The sequence below is a fragment of the Centropristis striata genome, chromosome 3 (genome assembly GCF_030273125.1).
Source record: "Centropristis striata isolate RG_2023a ecotype Rhode Island chromosome 3, C.striata_1.0, whole genome shotgun sequence".
Lineage (NCBI taxonomy): Eukaryota > Metazoa > Chordata > Actinopteri > Perciformes > Serranidae > Centropristis > Centropristis striata.
The window spans coordinates 24,530,207-24,545,483 of NC_081519.1; the positions used below are offsets into that span (position 1 = coordinate 24,530,207).

The 15,277-nt window shown below is 41.7% G+C and overlaps 1 protein-coding gene across 4 annotated transcripts in view; it reads left to right on the forward strand.

Moving 5' to 3' along the window:
* ephb2b (eph receptor B2b) overlaps positions 1-15,277 on the forward strand; it is a 150,947-nt gene that overhangs the window by 85,505 nt on the left and 50,165 nt on the right. For all 4 annotated transcript variants that reach the window (XM_059328830.1, XM_059328832.1, XM_059328831.1 and 1 more), the window contains exons 4-5: positions 11,351-11,506; positions 14,803-15,138. In XM_059328830.1, the coding sequence (XP_059184813.1) occupies positions 11,351-11,506; positions 14,803-15,138 (492 nt within the window). The remainder of the gene's footprint in view (positions 1-11,350; positions 11,507-14,802; positions 15,139-15,277) is intronic.

Below are 15,277 nucleotides of genomic sequence, written 5' to 3' on the forward strand. Positions count from 1 at the left end.
TGAATCACTGGCTTACAGAGCCGTAGTATAAAGTATGAGTGATGTGGAATGTATGTGAGCGGCTGCCCAGAGTGGAGAAATTGGAAGGTTTTCAAGGAAACTCATCATTGCAGCCTCTGTACAATCTTGTCATAGGTGAGTGTTTCCAGAGATGCTGTGCTACAGGACACCACAGGAATGAGTTCTTATACCAGGGAATAAGTTAGCATCCTCTCAAACTCCATGAGGATTTCTAATTGGTTTCGGGTTAGATGCCTGAAATTAGGTCTGTGGGTAACACAAGCTGAAGAGATGTATGTGTTATGTTGTACGACATAAAATTTGTTGTCAGTGTTGTAGTCAAGACCACCTAAACCGAGACCAAGTCAATACCAAGACCACAGTGTATCGAGACCAAGACATGACCCAGACTTTGAGGGGTCGAGACCAAGACAAGACCAAGACCAGTCTCCGCCGTCTCCGTTAGCGTTGCTTTGCAGAATTTACAAATTGTGCACAAATCTTTGGCTCAGGTAACCACATTTTATTACAGACTAGTTGGCTGACATCTTGTCACGGCCTCTTCTCCTGCCACTAATATGCACTTTTGAGGGAGGCGTGTGAAAGGAGGCAGGAGGTTGTGACAGCCGTTAACGGTGACAGCTATTTCAAATGATATAAGAGTCATGTTATTGGATGTACTCGATCAATACGATTTATGCAAAATCACAGTAATGATAATAACAAGTAAATCCAAAAATGCACAGTTGTGGTCTTGACCGGTCTGGAAATAAAATCCAGAGTCCGATTTGTCCAAGACCAAGACAAGACCAAGTAAAAAGTGAGTCGATTCCGAAACGAGACAGAGACCTTCAAAAAGTGGTCTTGAGACCAAGACCGATCTCGAGTACTACAACACTGACGTTAGTTAATACCTCCACTTGTGAATTTTGAAGTTTTTATGTGTCCTTAAATAGGTGGTTGATAACAAGTGGCTAAATGAGACTACAGTGGTTGTTGGGGACATTAAACGTCATCACACCAGGCACGGTTGGGAACTCTCTCACTAGTCCGCCTCAAAGCCTCTAGTTATGTTTTTCAGAGCTCTTGCAAACTCTTGTAGATTAGGTTAATAAACAATTTATTAGGCTACGGATTTGCTAGCTTGTTAAAACCGCTGGTTAGCTTGTCAGAGAGCGTCTGAAGCTAAGGGTAGTGACCCTGAAGTCGTGCATGTAGTTTGCTCTAGCATAACGTTAGCTCTTTACTTCTTTCAGCTGCATTAACTCTTCAAACATCGTAAAAGTGTTCATTTGTGAAGATTTTCCTGCTGAACAAAACGTGTCAGCATCAGAAACGTGTTTTTGCCACAGAGCTTATTTTCTGCCAAAATCCAATGCAAAAACTCCATAGGAGAATTCTCAATAGACTTCATGGCAATACTACCTTCCAGGTTGGCCTACAAAAATATGTAATTTCATTTGCTCTCTATGGAGCTGTAGCATGAGTGATGTGGAATGTATGTGAGCGGCTGCCCAGAGTAGAGAAATTGGATATTTTTCAAGGAAACTCATCATTGCACCCTCTGTATAATCTTGTCATAGGTGAGTGTTTCCAGGGATGCTGGGTATTCTCTGCATCCTGCGGTGCAGCAGGTGATCAGTTCCCATGAGCGTGAGGGAGGGTGGAGGCTGCCCACATTCCTTTGTTTGCCTCAACAATGACAGCTTAGCACTGACATCTGATCATCTCCTAAGTCTCCTCATTTCCTACCTGCTTCAAATTTGAAACAGTGTACGCCCATTCAGACACGGCCGTACAAGAAAAGACAAGTGTATTCTCCCCCCTTCCTTCCCACCGTGAGGAGCATTGTGGCCCTTCAAGCACAATAACTGACACTCGGTGTCACATAACAGTGAAAGTTCACCGTCTCTGCTTTCAGTTTGCATGCAATGTTAAATAAGGCCAAACTGTCTTTGTTTGGTGGAGACGAACTTTGTGCAACAGTATGAACGCCCAGAAAGAAAGCGGACATCGCTGAGCTGGTGGTGGGAGGTATAATTATTTAATATAAGCTCAGGCTGTTGTTGTGTAAACACCGTTTTTTCCGATTTTACAACACAACATGCAATGTGATGTGGTTTAATCAAGCCATTCCAAATTAGGCCTGCAAGGCAATTAATTCTTAATTGTTACACAAAATTATTGAGCTGAATTAATTTGTATTAGGCTATTTTGTAACCACTGATACATCCCCTAATTTCCTATGCAGAATTTGACTGAATTAATTACCCCTTCTGAGCACAGACGCTCATTTGGTGGCCAGATTACGGACGAACCACGCCATAATTTCAAATTATGCACCCATTATCTGCATTAAGTGACATTTTCCCAGCTCCGTTAATGATCGCTCATTACAAATAATGGAATACAATGTGGCCAGGCCCAATGTGATGCCGATCCCGAAGGTTTGACAAGCCATCCTAAATGGAGATTAATGCCGACAAAGAGACCTGCCTCCTGCCACACCCCAGCCATCTGCAGCCCAGTGTACCGAAGGGGTCCACCAGCAACCTGATTGGACCCCCAACATCCTCTGGAGAGCAAGCTGTCAAGTGATCTGCCTGCATGAAATGACCCTTTCCGCTTTATTCCCCACAACCGCCCACCCTCCAGCCTCGTTCATATTCCTATCCTGTGCGTGTATGTGTTGGCTCAGATGCCTGTAATTTCACCATTCCACATTTCTGCCTTTTTTTTTTCCCCCCTGTGCTGAAAAAAAGTGGGAAAAGAAGAAAAAAAAGAAAGGGAGCGCAGTGAAAATTCCAGACGTTATTACTGTGCTGCATGCATGGCTCCAGTGATACTCTCCTTTCATCTCTGTTTCCTCCTCTATTGACAGATGGTAGTTATCAGACAGTATGGAAATACTGTGGTTAAGATAGTTTTCACTGATTTTTTTTCCTTTGGTATTTATGACCTGATGATCATCATGAGAGCGTTGTGGTCTCTTGAACAGCGGGCCACTCTGCCAGCGTTGTTTGAATCAAGGAACTTAACGTTTGCCACATGGGAATGACGCACTATCTCCAGGCAGCAGTGTTCGGGAAGCAGGGTGGTGCTCTCTGTGTGTGCGTACTTCAATGTAATGTAACACAGCAAAGTGCTGATATACGAGTCAAGTGATTAATTGCTTAATTACTTCATTAGTTAAGGCATTTATCAAGCAAAAATGCCAAATATACACCACTCCCAGCCTCTCAATCATGAAGATTTCATGGTTTTCTCTGTTTTAAATCAGTGTAAACTGAATCTTTTTGGGTTTTAGACTGATTGTCTCTATTTTCTGACACCTATTAATCAAGAATATTGGTCAGGTTAATTGATGAGGGCCTTGGTAGCATAAATGTATGTTTATGTGTTATACGAAACAAAAATGGGCTACAATTTGACAGTATATCTATGCCACGTCGCTTGCTGGTGTTATTTATGGCCGACGTTAAGGAGATAATGAGAAATAAGGTCAGTTAGTGGGAAATTAATTTACACCAGTTGTTACATGACTAATATTTCCCTTATGGAGTATTTTTAGCTGCTACTGACATTCTGAACAGTGCTCCTCGCTTCTTTTTGTCCTTGTAAATACCAAACCTTGAGATGGTGAGCCTTGTATATGTGCCACATATATGAGGTTAAGCCCTCGCTGTATGAGCTGAAATTGTCCTCTGGCTAGTGGCCAGATGGGGTTTATTAGCAGCTTTCTTCTTTATGGTCTCTGCTTATTTATGTGTTGATGTATATGTATTGGAAGAAGATGGAATTAAATGAGCTCTGGGCATGTGTGTGTGTGTGTATTACGTGTGTGGTGCAATGTCCTGTGTGTTTTGGGAGTGTGCACAGTGCATGTCTTGTCTGTGTGCGCGCTTTAAGCCCGAGCCCTCCTGAGGACCCTGCGCCCTCAGAGCTCATTTCCCAGGTGTCCCACATTTCTAGCTAATCTGCTGCTCACTTTGGCTCCTAATCTGTCTCAGAGGAGGCTGCTGGGTCGGGGGGGGGATTGGGGATGTGAGCTCTGTGACAACTGCAGAGGAGATGCAGCTTAGAGAAAAAATGCTGAGGGACACAGAGGAAAAAAGTCACTTCCCAATCATCTCCCTGTCCTCCCGTACCCCACGACACACAAGTTACACGAACACACGTTGACACAGTGACGCACACGTTTGCATGAATGCCTTTATATAAGATGTCTGGACCAGTTTTCAAGGAACTTAAACAGATAATTCTTTGGTGAAAGGCTGACTCCTGGGTGAGTCTGTGAGTCTTTCAGAGTTCATTTTTCCCAGCTTGAGGTCTGAGATTTGCCACCAAAGTTAATGGGGTAAAAAATGGAACCTAATCATTAAAATAACTGGTTGCAGTGTTTTTCCTTTCATTGGGTAAGACCATGAAAGTGCCCTTTTTTTAGTTACTTATTACCAGGATTTAGAAAAGCAGTGGAGCTGCCCTCAAACTTTAACATCTCTTAGTTATAAATGTTGAACATTTCCTAGAAAATAACCCGTTTAAATGACCCTGTGCTCTCCTTGAGTTTGAGAGTAGCCTGATTTACACCTTGTAGGTCATCAGTGGTCACCCTCGCTCACTGGCACTGTCCTGGCTTATAGTGTGAGGAGCCACGCAGAGTCCCAGACCTGTTAATTGCACCAGACATGGAAACCTAGAGGGAGAAATTAATATCTCATTTGTGTGCCAGTGTGTGTGTGGGGTGAAGCAAATGCCAGTTGTCTAATAGCTTTCGCACAAGCCTGATTGAATTAGACGGCGAGGAGGACTGCGGTCCTAATTGAATTGCTGGGACCCTGTGTTGCAAACAGTGCTAGCTTGTGTTCCCAATGGAAGTGCTGAGGCAGAGGGAGGGGGGCTGGTCCTCAGACCCAGGAACAGACACACAACTCGTGGCTGCTCTCCTCTGGTTAATCTGTGGCCATGACTGTCGTTTCACAAGGTTACGCTCTACTTAGACGTGACCGGTTCAAAGGCTGATGGTCTGTCGTTGTGGTTGCAGGACGGCAGAGGTAATGAGAAAGCAACTGCAAAAGCTAACAGGTTGTCTTAATCTAATTTTCTCCTCGGAGGAACAGTGGTCTGCCTTGTAAAAGAAACACATCTTTTTACGATAGCCTCTGATCTATCCCTGCAGCGGTTCGTATAAATAGTTTTTACAGGCGGCACCAAAGCAAATAGAGGCCCAAACTTACACTGTAGCGGCCTCTTTGGTCACAATGGAATACAGGGAAATACCCAGCATCCACGCACACACACAATCCCTCTGACGCTGGCTGTTTTCACCGCTTTCAGCACTTTTTCCTGCTGTGCTCACAAAACCTAGCACCCCTGATATTTTTTTTTTTTTTACCCCTCTAGCCTTTTCTCTTTCACTCATACACACACACACACACACACACACACACACACCTTGCCAGTCTTTGTCTCCCTTGTCTCTTTTTTAATGGTGTGTTCATTAAATAAAACAGTTTTGGGGGTGGGCGGATTCGATCATGAAAAGGGGGAACAGGGGGAAGAGGGGGGGGGGGGGGGTGCTGTTGTTGCTGTGATGCCACAGACTGCTGGACAAAGAGTCTTTCTGTCGGCTGGTGCAGATGAGAGATGGTGGGTGAAGCAGACTGGATGGGTGTCGGGCTATTTTTTTCTTTCTTCCTTTTCCTCGATAGGTGTGGCCTCAGGCTGGATTACCTCGTATCAGCCAGATGATTGTCTGGTTGTGACCGCACGGTGTCCAACACTGCCCAGGCGGCTATGACAAAAATGTCAAATGCTCAGTCTTTGTTTGGCCTCTCTCTATGTGCTATGCGTGTGTGTGTTTGTGACTGCTGATCTGGTCAGAGAAGCCAGAATCACAGGGAGTGTTTCCAGTCCACCCGGTCACGTCGGCATCTCCACCGAAAAACAACACTCCCTGCTTCTGTCTTTCTTCTCTCTCTTTGTGTGTTCCTCTTCTCTTCTCACACTCATAAACAGTCGCACGCAGTCGCACAGAGCTTTGCAGGATTCAGATGGTTTTTAGCTGCAGGTCTCGTCTTCAGCGTGCTATAAATCTCTCCGGCTATAATATTCAGGAAACCTTTGAAACAACCAGCAAATTACCTGCTGTAAAAACTGACTAGCACCCTTTTTGCGCAGCGACTTGCTTCTCACAGCTCTGGCAGTACTATTTTTATTCAGTGAGTCTAGCTAAACCTCTAATTAAAGCCTTTATGTCACTATATATTATTAAAAGTCATAAACATAGACAGACACAAGCAGCTGGAGGTTTGGAATGTGTGTGTGTGGGGGAGGTATTATTCAGATTGAGTTTTAAGTGTTAGATTAAAGTAATGTAATACCTAGTTTTTAAACCATCAAACAACATTGGAAACACAACTATCCCACCCCGCTGCCACAAGTTTTCATTTGTTTTTCAAATATATGATTTTAGAGTGAATGTGTCTGCGGTGTTTCTGGAACCAATTTGAGGTGATCTGGACCTTTTGACACGACTACCAACGAAACGGAGTCTGAAGTGTTTATAAATTCTCTTAAAGCGTTTCTGTGTGGCCTTTTGTTCTTGACTTATTGCCACACTTCATTGTTTGTCCCACTTTCACAATCCACGTACGCATTCCCCGGGGATTTGATAGGAAAACGTGACATGTTTGATGATATTAATTATATTAATAACGACGCGTGTGTGGTGTTTTTTTTTTTAAATATAGGAAGCAGGAACAACAGAGGAGCTGTTGTCAATGAATATTCTTGCATTAATTAACTCTTCTTGCCAGAAGGATTTCTGAAGTTAGAGGAAACATCCAAAAAAACAGCCTTTAGCTCTCGCATGTTGAGCAAGACTGCCAGGATGGTGATCAAACAGCTCAACAGCAGCAATCTGGGCAGGCAGGGAGGTAGGGAATTAAAGCTCTGATCTGTTTTTTAATCACTGCTCTCCACGTCTCTGCCTCTCTACATCCGACACCAGACAACTTTGCAACTCTTAAAATCTGTCATCTGGGTATAAAGTGGAAATTCCCCAAATATTTCCCCAAAATAATGACCGTGGCTGGGCAGAGAGGCATGCCAAGACATATAATACTGTGTCCTCTTGAACTGGATAGGAAGGTTTTTACAAATAATTTTTTATGGAGGTACAAGATGAAAGAGTTTTGTCACAAAGGGTGATCCAAAAATACTTTACTGCTAAGTTCCTTGATGCAAGCGATGTCTACTGAATTCTGTACTCGCCACTATTTAAATCTCTATCTCAATACTATGAGCTCAACTCATCTTGAAAACAAGATGAAAAGTTGTTTTACATATACACGGACGCCCATAAAGTTGGAATCATTTCGTTTTCAGACAGAATCCTGTTAATTGTGGCTTCATTTCATATGTTTGGAGATTGATTAATAAACTTTTGAGAAGATATACACTTTATCTGTCAATAATAAATCGCATTATCACAATCATTTCATGGAAAAAGGTGAAAAGTATTTTATTACAACTTTTTCTGATTGTCTTCTGATTTTTGTTATATTATATATGAAACAAAGACAAAAATAAAAGCCAGAATAAAAATCTCACATAAACCATAAATTATGAAAGAACAATGGAAAGATACCAGTTGGATTTGACCCTTTATTTAAGGATTTTTTTGACTATACAGTCATAGTTAGGTTAGGTTAGTTAGTTGTTAATGTACCTTTACTTGTACCAGGCATTAAAATGAACAAGAAATTGAAGAAAACAGTGGTCTAATAATTTTTAATCCATGGCTCTGTGTGATTATGGTGGTCTAAAATTATCCAATTTGACAAAATATGGACTAAACTATTCAATATTTTAACTTTATTGTGCAAACTGAATATTATAACAAACAAAAGTATTCCCTGAATAATGTTTACTCCAAATAAAAACAGTAGACAATAAACTGTGCCTTTTGGATCTTTGGTGCATGGTGAGATTAAATTTGCATCACCCACCAGTGAGCCATCCAACAATTACCACGGCATATTTAAATACAAACACTGGTAGTAAGGCATCATGGGGCTTTATAAGCACTAATCAATTTTATTCATTCATTTTGGTCCCCATGCAGATTTTAAAGTCATTGTTCTGATTGTTTTGCACAGTCTGCATACTGTTGCAGCACGTACATTCACTGCAGGCACAGTAACACGTTGAATTCCTTGGCAGAGAAAAAAACTCCCAAACACAGCCATTCCCCACCTCTCGCCTCCCGTCTCTTTGTTCCCATCTTTACACTGCTCCTCTCTGCTTTCCCCCCTTCACTACCTCTTTATGCTGTTTCCTTTGGTGTTGCTCCTCGGAGCGCCGCTCTCCCATAGACCTCGCTGCGGCGCAGAGGTTCGATCCCAATTCCCCACATAGCTGTTGCCTGGGCCTCATTCACAGACGCTGTTGACTGGCAGTGTGAATGTCCAGGCCTCATGTTTCGCTCTGTACCCTAAACCTTTTCCCCCATCAATCATGGGGAAAGAAAAACATGTCAAAGCCAATACTTAGTGAGGAGATCTTTCAGATTACTTCACTTTTATTTTGGAATAACCCTTACTGCCACTGATATTTATGATAATACAGCACAGTGCTTTTTAGCTTCAAGGCACCTTTGTGTTTTTGCATAAATAGAATAAAAATTTCAAATCGCACATTCGCTTAAATGTCATGCCCTCTTTTTCTTGCTTTGTGCATTAAATAAAAACAGTATTAGTGAAGCTGTTTTTTTACCACACTCACTGTTAAGCAATAAGGTTTGTTTGATCATATTGTACCACTTAAAGTATGCCCTTTTAATAAGAGAGAGGCATGGAGACTAATAGATTTTACAACTGTACAAAACTGCAGAAACAGAAACATATCCGTCTATTGTTTTCTGTTCTTCTGCGCAATTTTTGAATCACTATAATGACCAGTTTTAGAAGGTGATGGAGCTGAGAAATGTTCTTTGAGTCACAGGAGGGAAAAAGAGCATTAATCCTCGGCCTGTTGGGTCTCTGAGAACAGTGATGTGTGTGTCTAATATAAACATTGGGATTGGACCCGGACTAATTCTGCTGTGTGATTTGGCTTCCTTTAAATGAGAGTTGCAGCTGCAGATGTTTCCATATTCCAGATGTTACAGTTGAGTTGTAATTGCCTGTAGAGCCTCAGAATGAAATAGTGTCTGTAATTTTATTACTTTACAATGTAGAGAACTGCAATCATGTCATAGTTTAGAAATATGCAGAATATGGAGGGAAATTGTTCCCATGATGGTCAGCTTTGATATTTTGTTATAAAAAAAAATATTCCTAGGAACCTACCAGCTTAAAATGAATAGAAAGCATTATAAAAAAGCACCTTATATGGATAAAAAAGGCTGTTTTTATTTTGTTTCCTTTCATCAGGTTCAATAATTCCTCCTGCCTCTTTCACTGTTACTAAAGAAAAACAACAGCCCTGACAGACCTGAGGGCTTTTAACTTGAGATATGCAGTGTGTCCCGCGTGTACATATTTTCATGTTACTGTACATGCACCTCCTCTGTCTCAACACCTCTGTATTTTCTGCCTTTATCAGCGGGGCAGGTGGGAGCTGGATTACCTCAAGCAAAACCGTATCTGCTTTGGCCCAAGATAAAAAAAATAGCTCTTGACATGGTGCAGGTGCAAACGTTGAAAAACAGGTTATTTTTTTAGCGGTGAAGGTTTAGGCGGAATGTGAGTCAGGAGAGGATAAGGGGATTTCACAGACAGCTAAGTTAGTTTGTTTATCGCTGCAATGACGGATGCTTATGGCAACATACAAACAGATTCACCCTGTACAGCCTGTGATTCAACCACACGCAGGCACATACACAAACACAGAGTTTAATGGCAGCCGTGCTGTGTGAGTTCATCATCGTCTCTATCATGAATGTAACTTTCCTCCCAGGTTTCTGCAGAGAGGCCCTTAAAAGGGCTCTTAACAGAAAGCAGGGCACTTCCGAGATTTCTCAGGCAACTAGAGCATGGTGAATAATTCAAAGCAAACTTACAACATGTTGCCATGTTGCCATATCTGCAGAGAGTTGCCTCACATGCGAGGCTTCACTGCTGTGTATTTATATGTCGGGCTGCGCTGATGTATATTTATCTGTTGGACTCGTGGTCTGGGCTTTTCGGGTTGTTTTCAATTCTGGTCACTTGATGGCTTCTCTTGTAATACAAAATGTAAATTTCTTGTAAATGTAGGCTGGAGTAAAGCACTTGAAATATAAAATATTATGAATAATCTTTGCATTTCTTTCTCTTTTCCAGATCGAATGTTAAGACTGTATTTAAGTTATTTATTAGTTGATTTAAAGAGAGTTCAACAGAAAATGTCCTCTTTTTTTAAACTCAATTTTGAGGTTTTGGTTTGTTGCTCAAAGAAACAGACAATTCAGAGATGTTACTTTGTGTTTATACTACCGTGAAAGATATTTTTCCACAATTTTCTGAAATGTTCTGATCTGATTTATTAAAATCCCACTCTGCTGAAAATGCGTTTTTCTCATGTTTATGGCCAATAAAATGTCAGACCTTGACTGTAATGACTTTGTATCTGTCTAAAGTTTGCCACTAGTGAGCTTTTTCCATATTAATAATAAAAGGTACTTCAAATGATTCAGCACGTCAATACTTTAAAAGCCGTAAAAAAACAAACAAACCCTGCCCCGGTGAACCTGTTCCAGTTCTGAGAGTAAAAGCACACTGTACCATAAACATAACATATGTTACTGCATGTTTCAGTGTCAGCCACTGCTAGTTACAAGCTAACCAGCTAACAATTATGATTAAACATTCATCTGTTAGTCGCTGATTTTGGTGAACAAAATTCTCAAGACTGGAGGCTCAAACGTGTATGGCTAAATCTCTCAGGTCTTTCCTCTTCCAAAATGAACCAGATGCAGACTCACCTCTGCAGTCAGCATATTGTGAGCCGCAGCTGGCCTGCACTGCTTTTTCACAGGTCAACCTAGCAAGACTAGCAGTGAAGGTCAGATCCAGAGTTTCTCAATGAGGGAGAAAGAGTAGATGTTCTTTCTTCTACTTTTTATGTAGGAAATCCATGTTAAACTAAATATCAATATTAGTTGTATTATTATTCACTTTAAAACATGTCTGGAACTGGATTTTAAGCACTTAATCAAAAATGAAAAAAGTTTAAGCCCTTATATCTTTATATTTTATTGACTTGTCATGCTGCTTTCATACAATGAATGTTTTGATCCAAAGAAAGTATTTCACATTTGTGCAGTGATCTAAATTCTCAAACCTTTCTCTCTTCTTTCTTTCAGCCTGTCCGTCTGGCTTTTTCAAGCCCACTCAAAAAGATGAACCCTGCATGCAGTGTCCCATCAACAGCCGTACCACCAGCGAAGGCGCCATCAACTGCGTTTGCCGCAACGGATACTACCGCACCGACTCGGATCCTCTCCAGATGCCCTGCACAAGTACGTAAAGTTCTGAGCTGGACTTGTTAGCCGTGAACTTTAACTTGCACTCAAAACAAAAACACACACAAGACATGATTATGTACTCACAAAGTCTTTGAGTTGAAATATGAACTCTTTGACACATACTTATTTCACACCCGCAAGCAGCAGAGCTTCGGGGATCAAAGGACAGTGGTAGTCCATGTAACTCCAAACAGAGGAGCCCTGTCAGAGCTGTCCCTCACACCAACACGCCGCTGACATGCTCATAGTGTGGCTGTCCACAGACCTGACCCAACACACAAGGCTCGGCTGCCCCTCCTCAACATCACACAGCCCGTACTCCAAGCCGGACCAGAGGTTACTGGGCCAGGGCGCGTAGCTTTGTGAAGGGGCAGGCACGGAGAATGGGCCTGGGCGAGACTCTCTCTTGTCATGCCAATGAAGCTGTTTGAATTTGAATTTGAATTTGAGGCTGACACTGAGGTTGAGCAAGAGAGAGGGAGACGGAAAGATAGACCAAAGCAAAAGTGCGGGAGGGAGGGAGGGGTGAAGCGCGAGGGAAAGGAATGAAGAAGGAGAGGCAATTTGAGAGAGATGGAGAGGGGTTATGTGTATGTGAGAAAGACAGAGAATCAGTGCATAGAGTGTGGTCTGACTAAAACAAAACGGGGGTGAGTGAGAAAAAAAGCTCCTTTCAACGTTTTGGTAGTGTTTTTTCCTCACTCTCCTTCTCTGCCTGTTGAAAGGGAGAGAGGAGGGAAAAGATTTGATGGTCTCCAACAAAGGAGATTTGCATAAGCCTGGCTCTGGGAGTCGAGCAGCTGTTGTGAATGAGAAAGCAGCAGCGTCACGTCACCCGTATTAAGCGCAGCAGGGCCCGGCCTGATTAAAGCAAGGGAATGGGCCCATCAGAGCGGCCCGCCAGCTAATGGGGGGGATATTAGTCCTCCTCCCCAGGAAGGAGATGCCAAGGAGGAGTTATGTTTCCATGTATGAGAGACACCAAGAAGGGCACTCCAACGGGCTTCCTTCCAGAGCCGGAGATCTGTTAATTGCTGCCAATTAAAAGGAGGTTAAATAAGAAGTGATCGATTCAGATTTAGGATGTTGTGGGCGGAGTGGAACTGTTTATCTCATTAGTCCTGGAGGGTACGACTTCCATAATTAGGTGCACATGGCTGTAAAAGATAAACAGTTCTCATTGTTTGTTTGTTTGGCCTGTCACTCAACATGTAGCACCATGTGGAAAGTTTCCACCCTGTAATGCGTAGCTGCTAAGAATGTCTCAATGGGGAGAAACAGTAGGTTCCCCTTCACTGCAGTCACTCTATACGATGCTCCATGAGAAAATTGTCAAGAATAGATGTTAAGAAAACACTTGACGGTAGACAACAGCACAGAAAATGAAAGAGTGTAAGCGGACATCCCGAGGGAAGAGGCACCGCCAGCTTGGAACGCAGTCATCTCAGACGTTTATAACCAGCTGCAGGATCTTCGTGAACTTGTGGATTTCCCAAGCTGTGTTATTTAAGCGGAGTTTGTAATTATGGCCTCCACACCATCAAGTATACAACAGTTTCCATCATGAGATTTGAACAATGCTGTGGAATGTAGTTGATGCAAAAGTACACCACCCTTGAAGTCGTGGCTCGTATGAGTAACACTTCTCTTTCCTAAATCGAAACAGACTTTCTAGATATGATGTGTATCCATCTTTTTAGCAAAAAAAAAAGTTGGATTGTTAACACTGTTTTTGGTTCTTTTTTGACCAATAAGCAAGTGCTAAAATCAAGATTTTGATATTAACAATGGATCGCATGACTGAAATCTCGGAACCTATCAACTATTGGTCTAACAACCATTTAGCCTCCAGGGACTGGGGCCAATATTTTGGTGGTTCTGGTGTAACCATTAAATATCCTGATAATGGGCCAAGACTTTCTCTTGTGCACGCTGGTTATTATGGACAGTCCAAATAGAAATTGGACATGCAAGAATGGAGTTGGACTAACAAGACGATGTTTACAACCAGGCTGTTTAACAAGCAGTCGGTTAGTCAAGCTATTAAAAACATAATCATTGTCACATGGGTTCCATCTCTTTTGCTCTCCACATAATTTGTTTACCTACAGTTAACCATATCTCACTTAAACATGATTGCCGAATGCCAAAATATGGTTCTGTCGCCTACTGCTTTAATACAGAGATTAACATGATTGTGTGGAAGGGGTTACTTGTGGCGACGAACCAACATAAAACTAGAATCACACTTGAAGATTGCAGAAAGACAATGGAGTATCCCATTCCCAGCGTTAGACTTTTGGTTTGTTTTTTTAGGAATTTGCTAGTTTAATTTTCCTCTGAAAGGTTTAGTTTGTATATATTTAAAATCACATTGTTGGGCTCAATGGTCGATAACTGTTTGATAATGGACAATGTCATCATCCATCGGCTCAACCCTCGCCATAATATTTGAACCCTTTCATTTGGGAATCATCTCATCCCGATCCCTGTTGGTTAACATTAGACCTGAGCTGATTCTTGTTTAAATGGCTTTGATCGATTCAAATCATGTCCTTGTTATTTAATTCTGCTAGACTAGACTGAATGTGAAGAACAATATAGATTAAGTACGAAGCGATTGCAAGATAGCGCCATCTCCTGGAATGTCGAGTCTTTTTAAATGTTTAAATGTTCAAGAGTTGACTATAATTCATGCTGAATGCAATGTTTTTTTACTGCTCGTTTTAGTTTGTTTCAGTCAAAGTTCATGATAATAACCCTTTCTTTAAGTAAGAACTAGTCAGTCTGGTGAAACCTGTTTGAATTCATCCATGCATTAAACACTTAGTAAACACTTATATTAGAACACGGCTAATTGAACCTACAGACGTTAGATGTTAGCACGTCCACACCCTGGTTTGTGGTTCCTATAAAGACAACTTCTTGTATATTTGCGACTTTTTCTCAAAATATTACCCCCTCCCCTCCATAAATAAATAAATATATATATATATATATATATATATATATATATATATATATATATATATATATAACTTTTTTTTTATTTCATTAAATTTTATTTTATTTTATTTTATTTTATTTTATTTTATTTTATTTCATTTTATTTTATTTTATTTTATTTTATTTTTTCCATACTTGGCCCCAATACACTGTTGGAATTATCAGACTCTGCACTGGATTTACTTTGAGTTAGAAATTTGATTCAAGAGTTTACATTCCAAAGTATCTGTGTATTGGTTTAATTACTCAAGTTTTAACCTCACAATCTCTCTTGTACTTTCCAGCCGTCCCTTCAGCTCCACAGACCGTTATCTCCAGTGTGAATGAAACCTCCGTGATGCTGGAGTGGATGCCTCCCCGGGACTCGGGGGGCCGCGAGGACGTGGTCTTCAACATCATCTGCAAGAGTTGTGGCGGAGGCCGGGGAGGCTGCACCCGCTGCGGGGACAACGTTCAGTTTGTGCCCCGTCAGCTGGGCCTGACGGAACCCCGGGTCTACATCAGCGACCTGTTGGCCCACACGCAGTACACGTTCGAGGTGCAGGCTGTCAACGGGGTGTCAGATCAGAGCCCCTACTCCCCTCAGTACGCCTCAGTCAACATTACCACTAACCAGGCTGGTAAGTGGGCCCATCTGTCGTCTTCTACACTTTATATTCCCCATGTGGTTTCCTCTTCTCTTCTCTTCTCTTCTCTTCTCTTCTCTTCTCTTCTCTTCTCTTCTCTTCTCATCTCTTCTCTTCTCTTCTCTTCTCTTCT